The following is a 21,577-nucleotide window of genomic DNA, read 5'->3' as shown; positions in this document are numbered from 1 at the left end:
ACAAAGAAAAGAGATATAAACTTAAAACACTAGAAAGATTCATCAATATTTAAAACATTCAGTCAATGTACTAGCATGTTTAGGAAAGCATTGGCATGATACCTTTCTTCACATTCTTTTCTGTGTTGTGCTCTATACCAAGTGAGTATCAGGTTGGGTGGGCATGGTGACAGTTGACTGAATTTTGGTGTCTAAGTCATGAAAATTAAGAATTTCAAGCTACCCTAGGCTATTTAGCTATTTCTAGGTCAGCTTGGGCTGAAGAGCGAATCCCTGTCTCAAAAATTAGAGCAAATGATACAAACAATGGGGTTCAGAAGTTAAGAGCACTGGCTGCTCCTCCAGAGGCCCTGAGTTCAATTCCCAGCAACCTGCTTGAGGCCATCTATAATGATTCATGGGAGAGGCTGGAAGGGGAGAGGCCAGGGAGGGAGAGGAGCAGAGAAAAGTATATAGCTCAATAAGCAAAAAAATAGATACCATAGGTATCAAAAATGCTTGGACTATTGAGATAAATGAGTTAGTCAAGCGCTTGCCTTTGAAGCCTGGAACATGTACTTGCTGTCCCATGGCTGGGGAAGTGTAGACAGACAGAACCTTAGTGATCACTGACCAGATGGCACAGCGTACTTGGCAAATTCCAGGTCAGTGACAGACTCCATCTCAAAAGACAACAAACAAAAAGATAGTGGGTAACAGCTGAGAAATGATGTGCATATACAAATAGTTACTTGCACATCTGCACACATCTGGAGACACACACACATATATATATACATATACATATGTGTACATATACGATGCACACAAATTCTTGTACATGATTCAAAAACTAGATGGACTTTCTTGGTCACAATCAGGTAGCATTTAACAGTCTTGTTAGTCTAATGAATGTGATGACATTTGTAGTGTCTTTTTCAATCTGGGTGCATACAAGTTTGTGTTGACTAGAACGAAGATGTACAGTATAGATGAACACTAAGGAATATGTCAATATCATCTGTAGCAGTTTCCCGGTGCTTTTGATCCCTGTGGCTACCCTAATTATGGTCATTTGTTTTTGGTTTGTGCAAGGTGGTAGATATAAGCAGTTAATAGGCATGTGGACTGCCCGAGTTCCAACGGCAGATACCTTTAGGAACTCATTTCCCAGGAAACTAAGAACCTTACTATTTCCTATGTACAAAATGGACAGAATTCAGGCCGTTGGCCCTTTGTGAATTCGGGCTGAGTTACTGTTGAGTTTTACTTTCCGTTTGAAATCTAAAGTCTGTTGTCTAACTGTGGCCAGACCTTGACAGACCCTTTCTGTCTTTGTAGGAACATCAGCTGATGCTTTGTTAGAGGATGTAGATTAAGAAGCCCAGGTAGCTTGGGTTTCTCTCTATTTTCAGTCCATGAGAGAGTTTTCAAATATGCTTTGTCCATTCACTTTTTTCTCAACTTTTATTTATTTATTTATTTATTTATTTATTATGTATACAATATTCTGCAGGCCAGAAGAAGGCACCTCATTACAGATGGTTGTGAGCCACCATGTGGTTGCCGGGAATTGAACTCAGGACCTTTGGAAGAGCAGGCAATGCTCTTAACCACTGAGCCATCTCTCCAGCCCCTTTTCTCAACTTTTAAAATGTTGACAGCCAGCATTGTTTTTTTCACCAGTATTCTGAGTTTTTTTTTTAAAAACGGTTTCTGCAACTTTTTTTTTTTTTTGCCATAGAGTCAGACCTTTTACGTTTGCTGATCATTTATCCTGTTTTAAATGATAGGGGAAATGATATTAAGTTTTTTTTGTTTCCATAAGATTAAGAGAAAATTTATTTAGTAAAATATTTTCACGCATCACTACATTCCCTGTAGACTTTCCCTCACCGTATGGCTGCCCATATTGATGACAGCTGGAGTTCCTCGCCTCTTCCCTTTTTCTCTCTACGGTTTTCTCTTCTTCCAGGTATGGATCTCTTCTCCAACTGCACCGAGGAATGTAAAGCGCTGGGCCACTCCGACCGATGCTGGATGCCTTCATTTGTCCCTTCGGATGGACGTCAGGCTGCAGATTACCGCAGCAACCTGCACGTCCCCGGCATGGACTCAGTTCCAGACACCGAGGTCTTTGAACCTCCCGAAGCCCAGCCTGGAGCAGAGAGGTCCTTCTCCACCTTCGGCAAAGAGAAGGCCCTGCATGGCACCCTGGAGAGGAAGGAGCTGGACGGATTGCTGTCTAGTACACGAGCGCCTTACAAACCACCATATTTGAGTAAGTATCACACAAAAGTTTACATCAAAGTAGTTCCTCTTAAGAAGTAAAGGTCCACATTCTTAGTGCTGAAAACAGTGTGAGTTCTTAGAAACGTTGATGAAAATTATTTTTGGTTTCAAGCAGTACTTGAGGATGGAAAACTGATACAGTCAGCAGGAAGGTGGGTTCTGATGTTAGGGCAATATTTAAAAGACTTGGTTTTTGTGAAAAATATTTTCAGATGTTCTATATTTCCCTAGAGTGTGGAACCCTTGTTTACTTGATTTCTGTGTAATTTGAAGATCCAATCAAAGACAGAGTCCTTTCGGGGAATGTAATTCTAGGTATTGAACTCAGAGACTTGTGCGTATTAGATAAGCACTTTATCCCTGAGTTATGACCTCTGGCCTAGTCTCATGTTTCCTGATGATATTGGCTAGTATCAGCAGCTAACTGTGGTTTATCAGAATGAAGTTAAATGTATTAGACCAAATTTAGAGCATAGTGTTGGTGTGTAGACTTCATACTGAGCTTTCACGAGAGATTAGCAGGTTTGCTGGTGAGGCCTCAAGTCCATAATAAGAGTTGGAGATACTGTGTGACCGAGTGACCAGTAATCTTGTAGCGTTGAGACTGCAGACATTATGGCCCTTAGTTCAATATAGAAATGTATTGTGGATTATACTATACAGTCATATGACAGTGAAAATGCTTGGGGTTCCTATGATAGCTTTCCTTTGAAGATTTCAGTAATCAAACTATCCTGTTTAATATCTGCTCCATAACATCGTCTCCTTTTTGCTAATGGATAAATACTTTTTATAATTAAATTATTCCAGTGAAGCCACATGAATAATACTCGATTGAGGTAAAAAAAACCCATGGCAACTCAATCTAAAATCGAAATCTATCTGATATTGAAAATTCTATTGTATTTGAAATATTTTTTCACCTTCGAGTATCAAGAAAATATTCATTGGATCATAAAACTGAAATAAAGATTGAAAAATATTGAAGATGTATCATTTCTATTGGAGCTGGTAAAATAAGAAAGATTTTATAAGAAACTTAAAGAAAAGAAAACAAACCAAATATGTATAATATCTAACACACACACACACACACTCACATATATATATACATGTAGTGTGTAATTCAAAAAATCACATATTAAATCTATTGATGCCATGGTTTCTAACGTTTGACAATAAGAGCAGGCAAGTGTTCCAATGAGGCCCTCATCAGAGTCATAAATAGTGATGATAATAGTGATCTTTTTTTTAAATGAAAGATTGTGTTCAGGTTTTTAAATTCCAAGGAAACACTGTTGACTACAGAGGATACACTACTTTAGTATCACAGAGGCTGTTAATTATGCCTTTTTTGAATCACTGATAATTGATTAGCCTTAATTTTATTTATACTTTATAAAAGCATAAATACATAAATTATTGGGAGTCTACAACCCAAAATTAGACATATTCACACATTCTCGTTTTTTCAAAGAGAGCAAAAATCAAATTTTTAAAGACCATGATGAGGTAGGTCTTCTTAAACTGAGTTATAGATTTGAACTGTTCTTAAAAATAAAATGGTTCCAAAATAATATGAATAATCCCACCTTGCTTTGTGTAACTTTAAGAATATTTTTTATAGAAAACCATAATTAGCAATTTTAAAAGGGAAAATTAAAAGATATGTGATTCTAAGGAATTAAAATTGTATACTTTTAATGAATGCTAATATTTCCTTTAAGGACATATTGTCAGGTTAAGACAATCCACAGAAAATGGAAAGGCAACTCTCTTTTTTGTAATATTTGTGAGTACAATGTTTGCAAATTGTACTTCTCTTTAAACTTGGAACTTGCTATAACTAAAAACGGATTTTAACTGATTTTTGCTTTTAATAATGATCATAGTAATCATATTTATTATCAATAACAACACTGTCCCTGTTTTATTGCAAAATTTTCTGTTTTGTAAGAATCTGTTATTTTCATTTAGAAACTTGAATTCAGGGACCATTTATTTCATATGTGTATGTGTTAGCATAATCAAATAAAAATCTATTATTGTACCTTGTAAAGTCAGATTTGGTCCTATATTGATTAAACATGTCTGTTGAATCAAATTAGTCTCTAATTACGATCTATATTTTTCACTATAGATTTTTTCCAACTAATATTGCTCCAAATACTCAGTGTTTGGAATGAAGTCTGACCTAAGTAGAGAATAAACATGAAAAAAAGTCCATTTATATTTATCATGTAGTTAATTCACCCTGGAATTTTGAGCATGTATGAATTTCTCCTTTTTAAAAATAACAATATTTTAGTGATTTATGTCATGTTAGACTCACACAATCACCCTTAAAATTATATCTTGACAGAGACTTAATCGACACAGTCAATTTTAGTGTTAGTCCAATAGAACACACTATACACTCAGGTTGTCCCTGACCATTCTCCGTCATAGGCTGAGAGGGTTTAATACCGTGTTATCTCTCATCAGGAATGGAAACATTCTCATATTCTAAATTAAAAACCACACCCATCATGTGATTAAAAAAAACCTAAAAATTGATACCAATTACTTGCTTATCAGAATGTTTAAATAATTGTTGATATTGCTGTTTTACTTTTGTTAACTATGTATTTAGTTTTATAATGAGTGTAATATACGTTTGTGGTTTAGGAAAGTAGCTCTATATTTAGTAAGTTTTTAAAGTTTCCAAAAATGCCTACCGAGGTAAGCATTGTAATTTATATAATAATGATGAGCAAAGGGCAACATGGATAAAATATACAAATTAGATCATTGTTTATGTTTATCTCTTCTGAGTACTATACCACTGATAGTTTTTTTAAGCTATACTAAAAAAAAGATACAAGGTGTTTGAATACAATGAAAATGAGATTCACTTTGACATGACAATCTAAATGAGTCACATATTCTTTATTAACACATAGAAAAACGTCCAAAGAGTCTAACATGATCTGTTTACTCAACTGGAACTTACAACAACTGGCATCATGCTGATAACATCTATCAATACTCCCTTAGTCACAAACACTGCCTGACCTGTGTTTTCCTACTTATATTATAGAGCTTTGGATTTCATGCTTACAGCAAAACTGTGTATGTTGGAAACAGATATATTACTTAGATTTACCTGAACCTTTTCACTTTAGCTTAGCTTCACCTTACATTTTATTGGATTAATAGAAATACTAAAACACAAATTTAACTTTTAACTGAAGTTAATTATTGCTTTCAGCAATTTAGAAGCCAATTTAAAATGGGAAAAAGATATTCTCTGGAGATTAGCAATGACATTGCACTTTTGTCATAAGGATTCTTAGGGTGTGTTTTTTATTATAGGTATTTTATTTAAAGCAATTTCATCCTTTAAATGACTCAATGCATTACTTGAAACAATCTGGTTAGTCTCAGATGATAAGAAACAGAAATAATTTAAGCACAGCGATGAATAGATGGATCAGTGTGTAAAGTTCTTGCCTTGCAAGGAGGATAGCCAGAGTCCAGGTTCTCAGAACTCTAATCAAATGCAGGCAAGATGTAACCCTGCAGTGGTGAGGCTGGTACAGCTATGCCCCTGTGTGGCCAGCTAATCTAGGGGGATTGGGGAGTTTCAGGTTCAGTGAGAGACACTGTCTCATAAGAGAAGGGAGAGAAGGGATTGAGGAAGACACATTGAACTGGTCTACACAAATACCAAGTTCTGCACCCCATAGATCAAATCCATTCATGCTTCCACATGCAAACTCTCTCTCTCTCTCTCTCTCTCTTTCGCTTTCCTTCCCTCTCTCCCTCAAAAAATAGCTAAGGAAAAGCAGTTGACGAAAACATGAATAAACAAAACAATATTGAGATATATTTGGGGTCACTCCTGAGTATATGTTAATGTTAAAAATGTTTTTGGCAGTAAATCAGTGTGGTCCAAACTAGACAGCAGAAACAATGCAGTAAAATATGCATGAGGATACACGAGGAACATTTTCTGATGATTTTATTTTTTTCTTTAAGATACGTTCAATTATGTCCTCTTTCCCTCCAGTGTGTAGTAATCATGCACCATGTATTTGTGATATGGAATTTTTTTGACATGTTCAACATATTAAGTGAAGTAATTAAACATCGCTGATGTAATGTTCTTGAAAACTTCTTAAACCCAGGGAGTTTTTTAGACTCATCAGTTTAGAGGGAACCACTTGCTGAAACATGTCCTAGTCCACCGGGCCTTCATATTAGAAGCATCTAGACTAATGCTTGTGCAGGAAAAGATCACTTGTCCCATTGCTTTTTATCAGCTTGTGCATTCTTTTAAAATGTTGCCGCTCACTTAGACCACAATGAAAAGATAAAAACTTAAAGCATTGCACCTCAGTTGTTGCCGATTGTCTACCTAGATCTCTTCTTAGTGAATCCAAAGTTGGCTAAAAGCTCTTTTTTTGGCGTCGGCTTCTGAGCACTTCCAGCCTTGAGCTGATGGGAAGTGAGGAACATGCTTTGTTTAGTAACATCTCTCCCAATGTCTTCATTATCTCAGTGTGCCTTCTGTGAGTTTTCATAATTTGCTGAACTCAATAGTGTGTTGAGAGCATATACAGAATTCAAGACAAAATGACTTTCTTACTGACACTCATTGCTAGAATATTTATATAACTCCGTGCGGTGCTATCTTTGGGATATGCCCATTCCAGTAATGCCATAGTATAGCAGATTTGTTAAATCTACAGAGTGTTTTTATTAAAGTATTTTAAAAACATTTCTGTCATATAGCTACAGCCATCAGTAAATGATTTTATGATTTTTCTTTTCAGCAAAGTGATTTCTTTGAATTCTCCTTTTTTCCACCAAGCTCTGTTACTTATTAATCAACTATTTCTGAGCGCTTTGTTGTTGATCTCTTGTTCTTCTTTCCTAACTCCCAGATCCATGAGCCTAATTTGCTTAAATTTTCACTTCATCCATTTTTGACAAATCCCAGTTCTCACTCCAGTGGAGCTGCTTTTCTATTAACTTCCGTGACTCCAGGATTATGAAGAAATCTCCTGTAAACAAATAGCTTACTCACTTCTGCAGGAAATTAATGATAGCAAATAATCAGTAGCAAAGCTCAACCCTGTGTCTACTGTTAGAATCTGATGTTCACCTAATCCCGTCAGCTCATATATGTGCAAACCCTCCATGCATTCCCAATTTCCATCATCACGGCACTTAACTGAAGACAGCAGCTGCCTAGGTCCTCCCTATAGCCCTAGGGATATGAGACAACTGGTTGTTACTCTGCTCTTTAAGTTCTTTCTTCTGGTGCATCTTAAATAATAGGGTTAGAAGTTATGAACACTCTTCAGAGAGGCAACAGTGAGACCCAGTGTTTCATTTCCTATGCGTGCTCATCTGCCACTGCTGGGGGTTTCTTACCTTGGCATTGTGTGTCTCCTTAGGCAACGTCTTATAATTGCACATCTTCACACTGGCTGATGGCAAACTAGTGCCCGTCCAAGAAAGTCCTAATCCCTTTGCTAAAGAACTTTTACAGTTTCTTTAGTCACTGTTCTTGCTTTATTTATAACTCTGTAATTTTTAAAGTGCTATTTAAATATGTCTGTAAATTCAATTAGCCCGAGTTTGAATCTTATAAATGATTTACCCAGACCATCGTATGCTGAGAAGAAACTTCTGTGATCATTATTAAAGATAGTGTGTTTCCAAGCAATTGCAAATGTTGCTAAAATTTTCTTCTGTCTTATATTTTTTCTCCTGACACATTTACTCTCTTGACACTTTCAGACCGACCGAACAATGCATAGTATATTTTAAATCACTTATGAACAGTGAAGAATGGATTTTTTTAAGTATTTCGGTTTACATAATACTATCATCATTCATTCATTCACATATTTTGGCATAAGCACAATTTCTGCACTTTTAAAGCAAACATCTGCTTTCACACCTTAAAATGTTGTCAGTTTAATCCCTTATTTAGATAATATATGTAGGGATTTTAGAGGGCAGTAAAATTTGAACTTATTCTAGATAATAAAATACACTTAGTCATGGTGTTTAAATTATGATTTACCATTCAATCTTTTTAGAATTTAAATTTATTTTGATTTGTTCTTATCTTTCAACATTTTCAAAATTTAAACTTATTTTGATTTGTTCTTGTAACATATTAAATCTTAACATATTAAATCTTAAATCTGAAATAGTGATTCAAGACTCTTGACTCTTAGGGTTTTAATTACAACCACTTCATATCTTGTCTGTGAGGTGTTCCTCCAGCTTCTTGTTTTTGAGTATCTTACATGTGATTCTCCATCTTTCACTTTTTTCTGAAGCTAGTAAGTACATGCCTTCTTCTAGATTTAGCCATCTATTTGTTTAACTTCTGTATGAATATTGTTTACTGAAGTCATTTATAATTATGTCTTTGAGCAAATATGCACGATTAGTTAGAATGTTATTCAAAAATGAATGTGAAGAGAAGGGAACAGATAAAGTTAGCTGTTATTTTACATAATATTCTATTTGCTGTGAGACTTTGTGTAACCAAGGGAACTTTATATCCTGCACACTTTCATTTTTAGCATATTAACATTTTTGTATACCTCATTTTATATTGCAGATCATTTCCACCCTCTTTCTTGTTTTGCACATTGGAAGTAAGCCCATTTAAGCATTTGTCCATCATAAGATTCTAACAACAGAAGATAATCAATTAAAACTTGAGTAGAATTATTCAATGAAAAGGAACGCCTACATATGGAATTATTTTTCCTGCTTCATCTTACTGAGGATTTCTGAATCAACATATGAATAATTTAAGTTATAAATATCTTGTAGATAATCCTGGAATATGCAAATTGATTTGCCTATAAATATCATTAAACAATATTCAATACTCAGTGTCCTAGACTCTTCTTGGCTGAGTGTGTCTTCTAAACTCCTTTTTTTTGTGTGGAGTTAAAATTACTTAGATAATGTAACTTGAAAATAGTGTAAGACTGTTATACTGGTTGTTTAAGATTAAAAGTCTTATAAAACTAGGCCCAATAGATAGAACAATAACTTACTACTCAATATTCTGTGACAGGAGGATCAGTGCCAGTCTGGTCTGTAGAAAGAGCTCAAACACAGCCTGGGGGAGTTATAAAAACACTGTGTCAAAAAAGAAAGTAAAAGATGATGGGGTATGGTGCTCAGGGTGGAAACCTGCTTAAAATTTGTGAAACTACCTTATGGGTACAACCTCTAGTATAATAAAAAGAATTATATGGAAAATGAAATACATACATAAATACTGGTGAATCAAAGCTAAAGTCATTCTCATATTTGGTAGTGCTATATAGAGAATAAAAAATACTTGAAGTTTGAGGCTCTGTAGGCTGTCCTAGTCACTGCAAAGAACAATCTAGATCATTCCAAGTGGAGAGAATATAGAAATCTGAAAGCATTGCATCTCAGAATGCTATTCATTTTTAAAAGACATGGATGGAAACAACTTGTGAGCCAGAAAAGTTTGTATTTATAATTGGAGTTTTAGCTCTGAGTCTAAAGTCAACCCATAACTTGATATTTAACACATATACCATGTGTTACATAGCAATGTCCTTCTTACTGTATGCTTTATTTCAGAGACACCCTCTTAAGATATTTGAAGAGATTTTGTAGACTGTAATTGTGAGTAAGTTTCGGTGTCTCTACAGTAGAGTGCCAGTCAAAATGATCAATTATAGCTTGAAGTAATTGAGTTCAACAAATAATTATAAATACATTCCTATGTTCTATCTTCATCATTAGGTTGCATGGGTACATTCATATTTATACACTCACCTGGAAGTACTGTACACCAACATACCCACAACGGAAGTATTGTACTTTATTGAATTTAGTTTTTAATTGTTTCCCAAAGTTCTCACAGGTAGAGCTGTGGTTATGCTTGACAATGGAATACATTTGATCAGCTCCCCTCTCATCTTCTGCCACTGGCAGGACAAGTTACTTGCTAGTAAACAAGGTGATGCAATCAATTTTAGTTTATCCATTTGATGTTTTAGATTGGCCTTTTTCTTTTTAAAGCAACAGTGCATAAAGTTCAAGAATAACAGCAAATTAACTACGGCACTGTAGGCAAATAGAAGTTCTCTTTCCAGTGCTATGGGTTGCAACAAAGATGTTAGCTTCCACTGCAGAAAAAATGTAGTTAACATAGCATTTTCTCCTTAAAATATTGATATTTCCCTCAATCATCTATTATACCGTCCCAAGTCTTATGTTGAGTACTTCATTGTCACAAACTTTTACACACTGAAAAGTTGCCTTCAGTTTATCAGTAACAATTTTAAGTTTCATGTATATGTCAATGGCTATGTTTGCAATGAAAATTAGATACTGCTGTATTGTACAAAACTATATTGATGAGACAAGATATTACTATATATCTGAGGCAGGTGTCTAGCTTATGGTCATCCCAACTCTGCAATCTCATGTTGGAATCATGGGCCTGCATCATCAGGACAGCTGCTAAAACAGACTCTATGAAGATGTTTTCTTTGCTTCTTTTTACACAGGGTCTAGAATTATAGCTCAAGTTCGCCTCTAACTCAGAAACCAAATAAATCCTCACTTGTAAAAAAATCAACTTTTAAACATTTTTTGTCATGATATTTAAATAGGTTATAAGGTTGGTTATGTGCAAAAAAAAATCTGTGTAAATAAGTAATGTATAATGACTGAAATCAATTACAGACACATTTTCCATTTTAAATTTTGGTGTAGGAAGATATGGTCATAGCACCCTGATTCCTCTCTCATCTCTAATTAAGGATGCAGTAGTTTGCTTTTTGAAGTGCAGCATATCACAAGTTCATGAGTGAACTGTGACATTGGCAAACTGAGTAAACATGGCAGAGGCGTCTTGGTGGAAACGACTTGGTTGACTCTGTAACTTAAAAGTGTTTCACAGGAAGGGTTGTGGGAGACAGTCCATAAATCTGAGAGTTAGTATGATAAATCCGTCAGCTGCTATACGTCTGAAGCTTAGAAAATTTGTATTGAAAATGGTAAGGTGATTTTAACCACTATATTGGTGGAATTTTGAAATTTATCACATGTAAGTTTATATAAATTATGCATCAGATTTTTATGTTTAAAATGAACATTAGTATTTACCTATTTGTTTACTTCAGTCTTTCTTGGAAGACCAATGGTTATGAAATTGATTATATAATAGTAATTGACTCCTGTTGTTAAATTAATATGTGTTCAGTCATATGAAATGATAGAGAAATTGTATACTGAATATTGTTGCCTCAAGTTTTGACTGAATTTGTTTCACCCAAAATCCAATATAACTTTATTTTCATTCAAACATTTAAAAATAAATCTACAAGTCATATTATTTAATTCATATTTAACCACGAGTTTCAAAAGAGATAGTTTTCTTTTAATTTAAAAACAAGATTAAGAAATATATTTGAACTGAATATCAGGTACCGCTTAATTCTATAAATATATATTTATAGATGTTTTATATACTTTAACCTTGAAAATATTTCTTCATTACTATTGATTGTGTAGTTGTTGGTCAAATTTCCATTAGTCACATAAACACTATTTATACTTACAAGTAATTTGGTTTTAAAGATAGGAAACATTTTAAGATTTTAGTGACGTGCTCTGTATATAAAAACCCTGAAAATTCATATAAATACCTAACTTAAGTTTTCTCAAGATGAGGACTCTCCTTCTATGTAATCAGTGTCCCAAACATCTCTCTGCATTACATCCAGGTTCCAAAACACTGGAAGCATTCCAAGGTCCTCCAAGTCACTGTCTCGCCTTGTTTAGAACTATTTCCATCCGTACTAATGATTATTTTATTTGTAATGTAGAGCTTCTATTATTGGAATGAATGAAATGATGTAAAATTCTACTAAAATTATTTTAGCAAGTTATTGTTCTGACAGTATTGGAAAATTCATCAGCAAGCTGTATTATCTACTAACATATATAGAAAAGAACAATTTAGGGAGCAGATTTTTTAAAATATATAGCATATTGTAGCTATCTTCGTGTTTAGTCTGTCAGAAATGCTTCGCTCTTATCTTTGTGTCTTTTTGATTGACTAAATATAAGATGCTGTTGATTTAGTAGATTTTATGGAAACACGCAGTTGAACATGTCAACTTAAATGCCAGATTATAATAAAAGAAATGTAAAATCGAGAGGCTAGAACTTGATATCTCTTTGAAACCCCAGTAGAGAATTATCACAATTTGTAATAATGCTTATTGGAAATTTACAATTAGGAGATGAACATGATGAAAATCAACACATCTAAACAGTATTTTTTTAAAAAAAAATTGGTGAGGAGCAGATTGAGAAGAAAAGAGGAACAAGGACATCCTAAATCTACAGATAGAAGACAGTAATCAGTTCCTCTATCTTCAAGAGGACAGAGAAGAAAAGAAAGCATTTAGCCTCTTGAAACATTAAAGTAGAACTGGCGGAAAATGCCCTGGCCAGAACACTGGTGTTTGCTCCCGAGGGAGGGAGAAACAGCTCACACGCTAAGCCTACAAACCACAGACATATGCAGATGCCATCTGTGATCTGACAGAATCTCACTTGCTAGGCCCTTGATATTGCTTTTTCTCACAAACTGTTACTCTCTAGCTGAGTCCAGCAATGAAGAAAAAGTTTCAGCTTTCCAGAGGAGAAGCTTTGCGTAAACTGCATTTCATTTCCCTTGTTTTTCTGTGTCACTGTAGTTGACTTCTTAGACTTCTTTCTTTAGAATTTTAAAGAAGGGAAAAAAATGAATTTCTTGAGATCTCTGTCTTTTGCCTCATAGGCATATTTATGATAGAAAATAAGACATCAAGAAAAAAGCAAAATCACTATAATCTAAAGAAAACCTTTTAGGAGTTGCCTAGAATTCAAACAAGCATACATGCATCAACTATCCTATATGCATTAAATAAGTGTATTACATATATTAAAAAATGCCCCAGACCACTTAAAGTGTCATAGTATATAAGTTGCTAGCAAGTGAGTAGAAATTTAACATATACTATATTGGGGTATCTCATTATTGAATTAACTTATTTTTATTAATATGAAGACTTTTCTATGTTTGATGCTATGTTATCCTCCACTGGATTTTAAGAAAAGTAGATCGGCCTTAATGATCTGTAAAACAGTCCGCAATTAAACAGAAAGAGAGCATTTTTGTTAATTGTCACAATCGCGTTACACATGTGCTTGTCTCAAGTCTCCTCGTAATCATGCTTTTCTTACTAAGTGGAAAGTGAGCAGATGATTAATGCCACATACAGTCATTATATCTGAGATTTGTGTTTCAGAGACTAGATTAAATGGTTGCTTTAACCTTGGAATGCAGAAACTTGAGTCAACCATGGGTCTTAGAAGTATGCAATGAAAGACAAAAATCATCAAATAAGAGTTAATATTAGTGAACATGAAGACTGGGTTTAACAATAGAGAGTGAGTGCGTCCTTTGTAGGAAAGAATAGAAAATAATGATATAATGAAGCCACTGAGGTCAAAGGTTTTTTACAAGGGGTCAGTGCTCTTCAATGCAAACTGTGGGCTAAAGCTTGTGAAATTCAGGATACAGTAAATAATTTTAGAATTGAACATGAGCATTTTGATTGTGTGGCAGTACATAATTACAATACGTATTCGTAATTCCATATCAGCAAAAGGGTAGCTCAATAGCAGATAAAATGAAATGTTTTGTTGTTTGGTTGAAATGAACTCCAATTCTTTGTGACTTAAATTAAGCTAAGGAAGTGAGTGATCTTTGCCTCTAATAGAATGGTATTAATGAATTTACTAAGGATTTTCTAAATTCAGGATTACCTTGCTGAATTATTTGTAGAAAATAGCCTGACTTTGAATAATTTAATTTTTTCTCTCACAATTAAAATTGTGTAAGAGGTTATAAATGTGATCTTTGAGGATTTCAGTTTTTATTCCAGTAATATCAAAATTTTATTTTGATAATTATTACTGAAAGTATACAATATGGAATATTATAATTTCTTTAAATGAAAACCCAGATAGATTAAAAAACACATTCCTTTAACCTTAACTTTAAATTTTATGTAAGCTAATGTGAAGATATTTCATTCACTTTCTACTTTTAAAGGACTATCAATAATACTACTATTTATTATAATTATATATGATTAGAGAACCTCTTGATAGTGTAAAATTATAAAAACACAATAAAATGGAGGACAGAGGGAGACAGAGATAGAGCAAGAGCACTGGCTAGTGCTTCAAGGTGTTCTTGCAAATTATTGTCGAGAACATCATGGCGTGTTTTACTTTTTAAATGTAGTTTGAATACTGAAATATCTTAGAGGTTTTGTACTTTATTTTTCTTGGTATAGAACCACATCAATGTCTTCTAGCCTTATCTGGCATACAGAAGAATTACATCTCAAAACCTACCACAGATATATGAGCAAATAGAAAGATCAATAACTTTATTTAAAATACAACTAATATGCTCCGTAAATAAACTATAATATTCTGGATGACTCCCCAGATGAAAGATAAAAATGGTATCAAAAGTCTGGATGAAATTAGAAGTGGACACAGGTGTGTTTAATAACTCACCATCCAGCGTAGCTGAACTCACTCCTTTTTCAGCTCTTCCTACCCAATATGTCAGTGTGGTCAGAGAGACCATCTGCCCCTTGTTCAGTCATTCTAGACAGTGAAGAAGAAGCATGGTGTGGTCCTCACATCTGTTCTCCACATGCCTCATGCAAACACCCATCCTTCCTATTAGAAATAAACCTTATAGCCAACAGTGCTTCAAGCAGTCAATCTGAAAACTTACAAAGCCTGAGAAATACTGTACAGCCTTGGCACTTGCCGAATGGCATAGTTTTCGTCAATTTTATCCCTTTTGCTTATGTTATAACTTGGGACACTGTATTAGAATGTGTGACTTTTCATAGTCTCCTTGCAGAATTCATTTTTATGATATTTGTTCTCACAGCCTAGGGTGGTTTCTCAAGGGTGTTCTTAATGCATTTCCTTGTGTCAGAGGTGGCATGGCAAGTGGAAGATCTGCGATACAGGGAGTCAAATTAAGGCTGGCCCAGCCAGTAACTAAGTTATCTACAAAACTTCTTTAGTCTTTCTGTAACCCTTTCCTATCTATAAAACATGCCTTAGGAGCTCATTGTGGAAATTAAATTATTTAGCATATTTAAAGCACAGTGCCCGGTCTAAAGGAAGCACTCATAAAGTGTTGAGGAAACCATATATCATATATTCAGTTAAAATGGAAGCAATGACATCAGTCTGAGTATGGACAAAATTGAAACTCAGAGCTTAAATAGAACTAATTATGCCCTCTTTCACTCCAAGAGAAAGATCAGAGACCATGTGTTCTCTCTACAATAAATCACTATTTTGCATCTGCAGTTAATGTATTCTTTCACAGAGCACATGTGTTAAAAGTACAGTATTCCCATTTTACCCCCTTATCCATTAAGCTATTACGGAACCAAATGTCTAACATGCAGCAGAGATTAATCTTCATTCATTTTATGATGATGTTAGTTATGACCCAGAACTACAACTTTTGAAATTTCATCGTCTTTCTATTTTACTCAGCTTGTGTATTTATACTGAGGGAAGACACTTGATTATGTAAAACAAACAGTGGCGCAGAATCCTCATTTTGAAAATGAGAATTTTGCTTTCATATAGAATGTAGCATGTTAGGTTTACTGATTGTAGAAAATAAAGGATTTATATTCTTTCTGGACAAAAAATTAAACAAATCCATGTCTAATATGTTTTATCTGTGTTATATTTGGACAGTTGTGTTTGACCATTACTGTAAGTTATGGCTATTGACAGGATATTGTTACGCCTAGCAGTATCAGAACTTCCAAATGAGAGACACCGGTGCTCTGAAATTTCAGAGAACACACACTGTTCTCAGAATGAAAACTCACACATTTTTGTGAGCTGTAGGAGAAATATGTGTGTGACTACTTAGGTCTGGGACTGAATGCATAAAAGCCAAAGGGTATTCTCATACCTATTCCTTCCCTAAATTATTGATTACACCTGATTCTCTCAATCAGCGTGGTATCTGAATTTTGCTCCATAGTCTTTCTAAATCAAACAGAATTATCAAATGTTAGTAAAAGCCTATTTGAAATACCCCCAAGGCACTGGGTAGATTTTACTATGTAATGGATTTTCATTTGACTTTGTGTGAACATTCTCACTACTTTATGATTCTCTGTTGGTTTTGTCTTCTACATTCTAACCTCAGTTTTACAGATATATGTTAATTTATTTTACAAATAATTCTAACACCCCAGAGAAATAAACTTTTATCTATCTATGTATCTATGTATCTATCTATCTATCATCTATCTTTCTATCTATCTGTCTGTCATTTACCTATCAATCTCTCTTTATCTCTACATGGATATCATTATTTTTCCTGAACATAAAATAAACAAAAGACCAAATACTAAAGCTCATGCCCGTGCCCAATTTCTCCTTCAGAATCATAATATTCTTACATCATCTTACATCTCCTGTTCAAACACAAATTTTATTTTTTGTAATTATCTACTTCCTGAATTTACTAATTCTGTTTTCAATGATATAAAAAGTGAAAATTGTTAAGATATGTTCGCCTTTTTTGCACGTATTTAGCTTGTGTGTTCTGTCAATGCACTGAATGCATTTAAGCATTTTCCTCTTCATGAAAGAAGTTCATGGATTTTGCCCCATTTTTCTGTTATTTTAACGTTCTCATCGTATCAACACAAGAAAATGTGGTTACTTTATCAGAATAAGACATAATTGGTGATCTTCCAGAATGATTCCTATATTACAGTGCAAATAAGGAAGTCTTCTGCAGTCCAGTAACGGTGTACCATCCATTTAAAGTTTCTGATGGAGCAGAGGGATGCTGGTGGAAATTGTGTGAGCATAAGATGAAACTGAAGAGCAAATGCTTGAAAGAAATAATATATGTTAAAGTGAAAGTTTTAGTATGACGAATCTATAACCTAAATTTAGATGCACAGTATAAATTTGTTTTGGCTAAATTACAGAAGGCTATATTTTGGTTAAATTAAAGCTGTTCCAAATAATACCAGTAGAAAGAGGGAGCAGCAACTAAGAGTCTGTTATGATCCTAGTATATTTTTATGCATTTCATTTAATGCAAATTCATCTAAACATATTATCATACATAGATATTCTTACTGTCCCTACATTAAAAATTATTAAATAGGAATCAATTCTTGTAGTAGGTTTTCAGTTGCTTTCTAGAAGGTGAAGGAGAGCCTTGCTTTTTTCTTGGGGACCAATCTTCTTTAGTCCAAACGTTTTTAATCAATTCACATTTGAATCCTAGGCATATGAAAGAGTACAGTTCTGAGGGCTTTGATACAGGCAGTATGCTTTATTTTACTGCTGGGATTCTGACTGATCTGGCCGTGTGTTGTGACTTTTAAGAACTGAACAGCAATGGTTCCAGAGGGAAATGGAGATGAAGGAAGTGCTAATGAAACTTTACGTAGAAAACGAAGGAGAGACTGGCTCAGTGTAGCAAATGCAGGAAGGAGTACCTCCCCCATCGTTTCTCTGGTCCTGAAAATGCGTAACTCAGACGACGGTTTCATGGTAAACAACAATTATATATAATTTACTCAGGACGTCAATTTTGATTAGAAAACTGAAAACAGGTGGAAGGGCAATGGTACAATGATTGACTAGCAGGCATAAAGCACGAATTTCCACCCGAGTGCTGCCAAGGAGGGAGAGAAGGAGGGAAAAGGAAAGAAGGAGGAAAGGAACAAGATAACTTCTTAGGGGCACATAGGGAAAGCATGTTACTGAAAGGGTCAAATTATGTCCAAGGGCTTTTTTGTTGTTGCTTTTTTGTTGCCCTCTCTGTGTCAATATGAGAGCATAGAATGTATGGAAATACTAGTAGACTATGATATGTGGTTATTTTCACATAAGAGATACTTGATCAGAGGTTACTGACATTCTCCTGGCCTATTTGGATGAAATGCTTTAGTGAACATAGTCTTTACAATGCCAATAATCCTGTGAATTACAGAGTCAGACTTTGCATAACAAGACTGACTCGTGTCTCCCTGTAAAAGAATAAGCCCAGAAGCAATAGTCTACGAGAAAAGATGATTTGATCTCAGTTATAAAGTAAATTTGATATTAGTCTGTGATTATCATCTGCCTTATTCTTTTTTCTTAGTTAAAAATTTTAGGTAAAACATATCCAGCCGTCTTCTGTGGATTCCTAACTTTTCTTTGCAGCTGACATAATCTCAGGTAGGTGATACATAGACAACAGGGCAGAATTCGTCTTTGGAAATCTCACCTCACCCACATCCAACCCCAACTTCTTCCACAATTGTCCTTAGAGGTGAACTTGCCTCAAGACAGCTGCACAGACCTTTTCCCTGTAGGATATTTTATTGCATTTTGAAAATCAGAGTAATGCAAGGGAAGCTATTTCCAAATATGTTAACTACAATCCTAGTCCACTGCTGGGATCTGAGACAGTGGTGGACCCCTTTCTGTTTTCTTCAGGCCTAGGCATTTCTGCCTACACACTGGAATCAAGGAACAGTATTCTAATTTTTCCTCTAATTCTATTATTTTCTAATGTTTTATTCTAATGTCTTCACTAAACACTTTCAGGAGATGGTATGCTATAATGACAATTGTATTCATACGTCAACAGCTTTTAGTCTTTTTATAGATAAGGCATGATGGCTTCTGCTTTGTGCCTGTTAATGATCCTCAGCCTCTTGATACACAGCTACCCTCAAGGTCTTGAATACTTGACCATTGTATTATACTATGCACAATGAGTGCCTGCATATATATATATATATATATATATATATATATATATATATATATATATTCTCCCACTATGTAGGGTTAGGGCTGTTTCCTTCCCACGAAGCAAGGCACAACTTACATTTTAAGTAACCTTTTCAGACAGACATATACCTTTTCCCCAAAATGCCTTGCAGGTTCCGATGCACAAGAATATTGTCTTTAAACAATCTGTAAGATCTGTTTGCCCATTAGTCTGTAGATGTTTTTGAAAAGATTCTGTGTGTCCATGTCTAGAGTTTTATTTTAACCAAGCAGACAGCCACAAGGGTTGTAGAATCGATCTGTGATTCAACAGTGAAGTATCCTCGAAGGAGAAAGTTTCCCTCTTTGAAGAAATAGTTTAGACAACTTCTCTGACATCGCTAAATAATTTTAGTGACATCCCAGTACTAAAAAAGCAAAAAGGTAAAAACAACAAAATACTGCAAAATTTCTGCTTCTGAAATTTTTTCTTGTATTTCAGAGTCTTCCAAGTATCCAAAATTTCATATATTTTTTCTGGCCCTACTTGTACTTGCTCATAGATTTCTTTTTTTTTTTTTTTTTTCTGGGACAGTACTTTGCCTCCTTACACCTGATGCTTCCCCTCATTTAAATGTTAATTTTTCAATATCCTTATTTTTTGATTGTCACCAACATATTTCATGCCCACATTACTATTAAGAAGTATGAACCAAACTCAAATGAGAGCAATATGGAGGCACTGGGAACTGAGGGTTAAAGACAGAGGTAGGAGATCACTACGGAGCAATTGGTTGAGGCAAATTACTTTCACTTGGGGATCTTAAATTCTAATAAAATCATCTTTCAAAGTCTAGAGTTGTGCATGTGCACATGTGTGTGTGTGTCTGTGTTGCATGTGCTGCAGTGGTGTGCACATGTGGGTATAGTGATGTCGAGATCAGGTTTCTTCCTCTCTTGCTATAAATTGCATTTGTTGGTTTGTTTTATTGAGAGAAAGTCTCAGTGGACCTCAATTTCATGTGTTGACTGGACTGGATGGCCAATAAGTTTCAGGTCTGCCTGTCTCTGTGTGTGCCACTGTGTTCTACTTTTTCATAAGAATGTTAGGAACCAAATTTGGATTTTCTTGCTAATGTCTCAAACATTTTGCTTACTGTTCCATCTCTTCCACCTTATGTGAGGAATCTTATCATCACAGCCTGGTTATCATCATCATCATCTTTTCTTCTCCTTCTCCTTCTTCTCCTTCTCCTTCTTCTTCTTCTTCTTCTTTCTTTTCCTTCTCCTTCTTCTTTTTTTTTGAGTTTTACGACAAAAAGCAATGAATGGATATTCTTGGTTGGTTGTTTATATTTTCTAATAATTAAAAAACCCCAATTTACAAGAATATTGTTGAGTTCTACTCCTGCCAATTTTGTTAAAAATAAAGGTATTTTATATGCAAATATACTGTATCAATGCATTTAACCAGAATCTATTTATGGAAGTAAGAATAATTAATTATTTTAATTTTGAACTTATATTTGATATTTTGGCTTTTACTTAAACTAAGTACATAGTACAACTTTTTAATTTTCTGTAAATAAAGTATTTGTACATATTAAAATAAACTTGAACTGAATATATACTTTAAAGTTATAGAACTAAAATTATGACTTAAGGTCTGAACATGATATCTACTTAGATTATAACTAAAATTACCTTTAACTTTTAATAATCACGATAGGAATTATTCCAGCAATTAACATCTTAAAACTTTTAAAGCTGTTTGATTCCAAGTATACTAGTTTTCAAGTATTTTATTATTTGAAATATTGAATCAAAGGAACATAAGACTATATCTTGATGAATATAGGATATAACTAAAACTGAAAGTTTGTATTTTGACATAGATTTTAGAAAAAGTGAGTAAAATGATGTTTCTTATGCAAAGGAGAGAACATTTATTAACTATGTCACAAAACCACAAATCACTCAAAAATCCAGGGGAAAGATTAAACATAATAAATAATATATTATCTTAATATTACACAAAATAATTTCTGTGACAAAATTATATATATATATTCATTTGTTATAATTACCAGTTATTGAATATGAACTTCAATTCTGGATAATTGAATTCATTTCTTTGCTGTTTTTTACATGCTACCTCAAAATTGATTTCTCTAGTCATGTAGATAGTTTCTCAAATAAACTAGCTTTACAAAGTTAGCTTCTGGCTTTTATTGTTACTAATGATATCTAGGCCATAATTAAGCAAATGCCTTGAAATATAGATTGCTAGACTTGAACAAGCCAGATAAATATGTGACACCTAAATACTGTGCAGGATATGTGTGTGTGTGTGTGTGTGTGTGTGTGTGTGTGTGTGTGTGTGTGT

The 21,577-nt window shown here is 34.2% G+C and overlaps 1 protein-coding gene across 3 annotated transcripts in view; it reads left to right on the top strand.

Annotated features, from left to right (window-relative positions):
* The window catches only part of Pcdh10 (protocadherin 10), a 59,747-nt gene that overhangs the window by 11,936 nt on the left and 26,234 nt on the right, over positions 1-21,577 (top strand). For 2 of the 3 annotated variants that reach the window (XM_048424696.3, XM_048424698.3), the window contains exon 4: positions 1,955-2,260. In XM_048424696.3, coding sequence (XP_048280653.1) covers positions 1,955-2,260 — 306 coding nt within the window. Of the gene's footprint in view, positions 1-1,954; positions 2,261-8,899; positions 9,180-21,577 lie in introns of those variants that run through there. The other variant, XM_048424697.3, reaches the window with a different exon arrangement.

Source organism: Myodes glareolus, chromosome 20 (assembly GCF_982192425.1).
Source record: "Myodes glareolus chromosome 20, mMyoGla1.1, whole genome shotgun sequence".
NCBI lineage: Eukaryota > Metazoa > Chordata > Mammalia > Rodentia > Cricetidae > Myodes > Myodes glareolus.
Note: the sequence above shows the minus strand (reverse complement) of the source record. Positions and strands in the feature narration are given on the sequence as shown.